This window comes from Apis dorsata, unplaced genomic scaffold (assembly GCF_000469605.1).
Source record: "Apis dorsata unplaced genomic scaffold, Apis dorsata 1.3 scaffold_32, whole genome shotgun sequence".
Lineage (NCBI taxonomy): Eukaryota > Metazoa > Arthropoda > Insecta > Hymenoptera > Apidae > Apis > Apis dorsata.
Genome location: NW_006263334.1, coordinates 723623 through 730456, shown reverse-complemented (window position 1 = coordinate 730456; position 6834 = coordinate 723623). Strand labels below are relative to the sequence as shown.

Here is a 6834-nt window from a genome sequence, read left to right as displayed (position 1 = left end):
TTTTTTTTTTTTTTTTTTTTTTTTGGTGTCAAATCGTTTCTTTCGTTTAAATATCGTCTCTTACAACGGGGAGATGAGGATTTCAATTAAGAAAGTAACGAGAAGGGAACTGGTTCGATTATTTCCCACGGATTATTGTGTTTTGCTCGAAACGTTGTCCTAAATAATGTAAGTGTGTTATTATCAATAAGGTATCCTATGCTTAAGTTATAATAATTTCTCTCAACGTGTTTTCGTAGGATATATATATTGCGTAGCAATTCTTATCCCTCTCTTTTTACGCTGATCCTTTATCCGCTCGCATCGATAACGCTTTATAGATTTTTTTAAAGTGCTCGCTTAATATTGTATATTATATATATATAGCGGTAGAGTATATATAATCGCTAACCAATCGTTGCTACAATCGTGATCGTAAGTAAGGAAATTTGAACTTTGGAATGTCGTTGAATGCACTTTGAGAATGCCAATTTTTTTTTTTTTATTTTTTTTTAAAGAAAGTATTTTTATATTGGAATTTTTGTTAAGAGTTTTTGCGAAGAAAATTAGAGATTAGAACGAAACTCGTTCGAGAAGAATAAAACGAAAGTTAACCTAACACGGTAGGAGATCACGTACAGGATAACAGCTATGTCTGACTAATGATCGACCTACACTACTTTATGTTTCCATTTACATTAATAATCCTAACATTATGACACGTTGGAGTTGATACTTGATAAATATAATTGATATTATCTATTTATTACGAACGAAGCATAGCATATTTAAAAATGTATAAAATAATATTCTGCATAAATATACAATTCTTCCTCGATAATTCGTATATATAAATTATATATCTATGCAGAATATTATTCAAATAACATCAATTATATTTATCGAATATCAACTTTCACTTATAAATTTTGTTATAATATTAGAATTATTAATATATAATATATATATATTTTATTTTCAGTGATGGAATAAGATAAATTCCGATTGTAAATCGAATTAAATGATCTTACCACACTTATCAAATATCTTATAGCTTTGATCATCGAACATGCCACAAATTGACCCATTAATTTCAACCCTGGCATATCTTCCAATACATTCCAACCAGGCTATCGGTATTTGTGCCAAACACGCTTGATGACAGATTTCTGACGTGTCTATCAGATATCCAGTTATTTAATAAATATCGACTAGATAATACGATATTTCTATATAATAATTTCTCAAAGTTCATTTAATGATGATAATAGTAACAGTGGCAGTAACCTTAATCTTAAATCTCCGAGAGAAAAAAAATTCGATTTATCTTCCCTACAGTACAGAAATAGAACATCAATTACGTTACGATTAACGTTACTGAATCAGAATAATTAACTCTACAATTGTAATCGTACAATATGACTAATATATCATCAAACTGAATTATTGTACCTGACTCCACAATGTAGAATCGGTAGGTCTTCAGTAGACGAAAGTAGTAGTTTAGTAGTGCCTTAATAACAACAATTTTCGCATAGACGTTGAGGAGCTAGCTACAGTTGACCTGCTCCATTCTTAGCTAGAGTTTTTGCAACATGTAGCTAAGAAAAAAAACCGTAAGTAGGCTTTAGTGTGGTAGTACTATCTCTCAATTTATCGATCCTCTCTTTATTATATAAATATATATATATATATACCTTCTTCTTGTTCTCTTCTTTAATTTTGTACGAATAATTGCAAGAAATTTTGTATTACATATAGTTATTTTTCTTCTATACAATTATTTATATATATTTTTATATAGAAAGCAAGTTTTATTAGTATTATCAGTAGCGTACTAGTTATAATATTTTTTACATTAATATTATTATTAGTAAATGTGGAAATAAACAAGTTTACAATCATCTACCCTGCACACCACTCATTTACAATTAATACATAACTTTTAGAATTTTTTTCAACTCTCCCCGGATTTTCTTCTCATTTAAATATATATACATGTAATAACGTTTTTTTTTTTCTTAAGGATTACAGATGACTCGAATAACGTGTAATTGGAACAATTAACGATTAAACGAACACTAGGATTTCTCAACTTTTTCCAAATTATTTCAATATATAAACTCTAAACTATAGATATACTCGTCAACTAGATATAGATGTAAATCGTCTTGATAACAAATCCATTCTGATCAATCTCGATTCCATCTCTATTTACTCCATACATATCACAAACATGATATGAATTCAGAACAGAACCCCGAAGACACTTGACATAAGTTGAGAGCTTCGTTGATTGCGATTACGTAAAGGCTTTTGTTCGAAAAGTATGGATCCCCTTTTAAAGAGTAGTGGAAAGCAAGATGCGTTCAGTATGCGTAAAAAAAAAATTAATTTCGTGCAACGACTCGTCCCACCAATCTACGACGAATGTAAAGAGGGTGCAACAACTCATTCCCCCTCCCCCCTTTTTTTCTAAAGAGATACCAGGTAAAAGAGAGAAAGCAGAGCCGTTACTTTGAAGAAAAAAAAAAAAAAAAAGAGAAGAGCGAATCACACACGGCGCGCGTAGATTGGTGGGCGGGTAATCGCGTAATGCACACGTCGCAGAAAGGAAATATTTTTCTCTAACTCGCAGGGCGGGGTGAGCGCAAAGACAGCGTCATGAATATTCCGGAGAGGTTTTACGATCGCAACAGTGAATCGGACGAGGAAGAAAAGTGGAGGTAAGTTGGAATCAAACTTTTAAAATTCTTTTCTTCCTTTGATTATTCATCATAGACATCATATTTTTCAGAAAACAGAAAATATATATCGTACTGAAACTTGTTGTTTCCGCCAAAAAGAAATATATTTATCATTTACTTATTAATTTCTAATTAATAATGCTAATTAATGCTATATGTAATCGTGAAAAGATTAATGTATTAAATTAATGCAAATAAATATATGAATTATTTAATATAAATGCTAAAATTTTAATTCTTGCAATACAATTTTTATAATATGATAGATATTAACTATTTCTTTATAAAAAAATATATTATTTATAAACTATATATATATGATTGCTGTATTGAATTTCGATATAAATTTATCAATTTCCATTTAATTAACTTCGATATATATATGTGTATACCACACTACCATCATTACAAAGGGATGAAAAAAAAAAGAAAAAAAATCATAAATTTGATTTGAATAAAATTGTTTCTCTATTCGTGAAAAAGAGAGAAAAAAGAAAAAGAAAAGTTGGAGCGCTTGAGATTATTTTTTACTACTCTCCTCGAACACCAGATTTTTTTTTCTAGTTAAAGTTTATCTTCGATGTAAGAAATAATGGTAACTAGAAAGAAATGGAAATCATGAAGTTTAATCAAAGTTGAGGCTCCATATACTTTTTTTTTTTTTTTCATAATAGTTTGAAAATTAATCCTCGTTCCAATGTCGTTTACTTTGCAGATATTGTTTAAAGTTTGTTTCTTCTAAAAAAAAAAAAAAAAAAATACGCGATACAACGAACAATAAACGCAAAGTAAGCTAGTCTATTAGTTTTCCCCTCCCCCAAGTTGTTTCTGAGCTGATATATTAAATGATACGAACTCGGATTTCCGTTCTCTCTCAATTTTAGTCAGCCAACGAGAAATGAAAATGGCGTTAACGCGAAGCTGGGCCGCGGACAGGTGCCACCAAAGGGATTCAAGATAACAGCTGGTAAAGAATTTCGCAATTTATATTATTAATAATCGTTTTGGATCAATTTCAATTCCAATCCCGAAACCAATTCTTCTCTTCTCTTTCTAGTATTTGCAATTATATTTTTAATTTTATCTCAAAGTACGCAGGGAAGAAAAAAAAAGGAAAAAAATTTTTTCTTCTCGAAAATTACAATCTCAAAATCAATTCTTCTCTTCTCTTTCTAGTATTTGCAATTATATTTTTAATTTTATCTCAAAGTACGCAGGGAAGAAAAAAAAAGGAAAAAAATTTTTTCTTCTCGAAAATTACAATCTCAAAATCAATTCTTCTCTTCTCTTTCTAATATTTGCGATTATACTTTTAATTTTATCTCAAAGTACGCAGAGAAAAAAAAAAAGGAAAAAAATTTTTTCTTCTCGAAAATTTCAATTCCAATTCCGAAAAAACAATTCTTCTCTTCTCTTTCTAATATTTGCGATTACACTTTTAATTTTATCTCAAAATACGCAGAGAAAAAAAAAAGGAAAAAAATTTTTTCTTCTTCCGAAAATTTCAATTCCAATCCCGAAACCAATTTTTCTCTTCTCTTTCTAATATTTGCGATTATACTTTTAATTTTATCTCAAAGTACGCAGGGAAGAAAAAAAAAGGAAAAAAATTTTTTCTTCTCGAAAATTTCAATTCCAATCCCGAAAAAAAATTCTTCTCTTCTCTCTCTAATATTTGCAATTATACTTTTAATTTTATCTCAAAGTACGCAGGGAAGAAAAAAAAAGGAAAAAAATTTTTTCTTCTCGAAAATTTCAATTCCAATCCCGAAAAAAAATTCTTCTCTTCTCTCTCTAATATTTGCAATTATATTTTTAATTTTATCTCAAACTACGTAAGGAAAAAAAAAAAAAAAAAAGGAAAAAAATTTTTTTCTCTCCCGAAAATTTCAAGTCAAATTTGCGTGAATTTTTCACGGATTTCAGGAGGTCAAAGTGGCGAGGTGAAACTGGGTCTCTGCCTGAGCAAAGGAACGCTTGAAGTCGAAGTTATATGCGCTCGAGACATTTGTCCCGGTGAAAAAGAAGAGCCAGGTAATTTTCTTTTCTTTTTTTTTTTTCTTCACCTTTCTATCATTAAAATTACGGCTCCCTTCGAATTTTTTAATGACGACGAGAAATAATACGCTCGTTTCAAGACGAGACGAGTCAGGAAATATAAACGAACACGGTAATCGATGCGGCTATTCGATAGTTAAACGTCGAGTTGAAAATCAGTTTATAATGATTCCTTGATATATTCACGAATGTCGCTCGTCGTTTTCCACGATTATAATAATTTTTCCACGAGTCTTGATCTAATAAAAATCGGAATATATCATACGCTTACTTCGAATAATAAAGCCACGATTTTTCGTTACGAGATATTTCTAAACGTTTCTCCATTAGGAAAATTACAAGTCTATCCTCCCGTCTCGTCGAAACGAGAGCACAAACGAGAGTGCCATTAGAAGTAACCAAACGATTCCTTTTTTCACGACACCCCTCCTCGCAGACACGTACGTGAAAACGTATCTCCGAGACGGCGACAGATGGCTGCAAAAGCGGAAAACACGGGTGGTGCGACACTCGAGGAACCCGCAATACCGTCAGACCATCAAGTACAGCAGCTGCGACGCCCTTGGAAGGAATCTACTGGTGATGCTGTGGGAGAAGAAGCAGGCGTTCGAAAGCAACCAAGGGTTAGGCGGGGCCGAGGTGAGCCTCGACCTTCTTCCACTGGCACAGCTGACCGTCGATTGGTATCCCTTGTTCCCGATTCACACCCTCGGCACCCATACCGCGGACTCCCCATGATGGCTGAGGGAAAAATGGGCCCTCGAGGCGGGGGAACTCGATCTAAGGCTGAGCCTCCTTCTCAAAGACGAGAACGAGTCTGTCGTGAAAATTATCTCCTGATCGAGTCAATCCACTCCTACTTTCGACCTTTCGACCAATTCCCTTCCGTTTCCTCCATTCCTCCTTTCGTTCTTCTTCAAAAACGAAATATATCTCTTTTTCCACCGATTATTTTATTTTAGAATCTTCATCAAAATCCAGAGCAATCGAAGATACATACATCGGATATAATTTCGAATCCAATTCGGATTCCGCGTAACAATATTTTCTGTTTATTTGATCTCACGAGACAATCAAATACCCCGATGGATGATTCATCATTCACGGGAGATTCCCAATAGAGTCGAAACTTTTTTCCCCACTTGTTTCCACTTTTAATCGCAACTTTTTTAGCGCGGTTGATTTTTAAACGAGTCCTTCGTATATGGAAAAGAAAAAAAAAAAAAAAAGAAAAAAAAATCGAAGAGCAAATCGATATCCAATATCGAACTCTCCACAGACCAGCAATTTTTCACCTTTCCTGAATTCGTTCCCGAATATCCTCCAAGCAATAAGGACGTACCTGTGTGCAGATCTATCTCCACGAAGAAGAATCTATCGAAGCGAGCAAGAAATTACGAAAGAGAGAGAGAGAGAGAGAGAGAGAAAGAGAGAGACAGAGAAAAGAGAGAAAAAGAGATTCTATTTTTTTCATGAATTATTAAAAGCACGGAGGCAAAAGAGGGAGGGAGAGGAACGAAGATGCCACGTCTTGAACAGACGACGAGGGTCCATTTTTCTCATTAATTAAGGAACGACAGTGTCGAACGAGAGACGATCGACATCTGTCACGGAAAATGCGCGTGCTCTGCTGGTTGATCCAGATTTGCGATTCGATCGGGTCTCGTGGATAACGTACGAACCGATTTGCATACGATGAAATAAAATATATACGTATACACGACGTGCGTGTTCACCACGCGATGCGAACATGCGGTTAGCTACTTTCTTTTTTTTTTCTCGTCGAGGAACCGTCTCGATACCGTCGATCTTCCCTTCGAAATAATCGAAACGAAGAGTTCGAAACGTGATCGAATCAGACGAAAGGAAGGAAGAAAAAAAAAAAAAAAGGAAAAAAGAAGAAAGAAGATGGGAATGGAGACGAGATCGAGACGATTCCTTGAACGATCGGACAAATTACTTAACGGTTCAGACAATCGTTTTAATCGGCTCGCTGGTCGAGCCGAGCACGAAGAGCGATCGGTAAGTGGTTACCAGGACAAACTTTACG

General features: G+C 33.6%; 1 protein-coding gene and 2 long non-coding RNA genes across 12 annotated transcripts in view; 1 reads left to right on the top strand and 2 right to left on the bottom strand.

Annotated features, from left to right (window-relative positions):
* The window catches only part of LOC102674467 (regulating synaptic membrane exocytosis protein 1), a 138414-nt gene extending 131924 nt beyond the window's left edge, over positions 1 to 6490 (top strand). For 6 of the 8 annotated variants that reach the window (XM_031511906.1, XM_031511911.1, XM_031511901.1 and 3 more), the window contains 4 exons: positions 2618 to 2705; positions 3611 to 3693; positions 4653 to 4760; positions 5221 to 6490. In XM_031511906.1, the coding sequence (XP_031367766.1) occupies positions 2618 to 2705; positions 3611 to 3693; positions 4653 to 4760; positions 5221 to 5522 (581 nt within the window). In that variant the 3' untranslated portion in view covers positions 5523 to 6490. Of the gene's footprint in view, positions 1 to 2617; positions 2706 to 3610; positions 3694 to 4652; positions 4761 to 5220 lie in introns of those variants that run through there. The other 2 variants (XR_004150899.1, XR_004150900.1) reach the window with 1 other exon arrangement.
* Positions 1 to 6834, bottom strand: part of LOC102675205 — a 109605-nt gene that overhangs the window by 93609 nt on the left and 9162 nt on the right. The window lies entirely within an intron of this gene.
* Positions 1 to 6834, bottom strand: part of LOC116185995 — a 12377-nt gene that overhangs the window by 2171 nt on the left and 3372 nt on the right. Inside the window, exon 2 of the long non-coding RNA XR_004150908.1 lies at positions 6825 to 6827. This is a non-coding gene — a long non-coding RNA (uncharacterized LOC116185995). The remainder of the gene's footprint in view (positions 1 to 6824; positions 6828 to 6834) is intronic.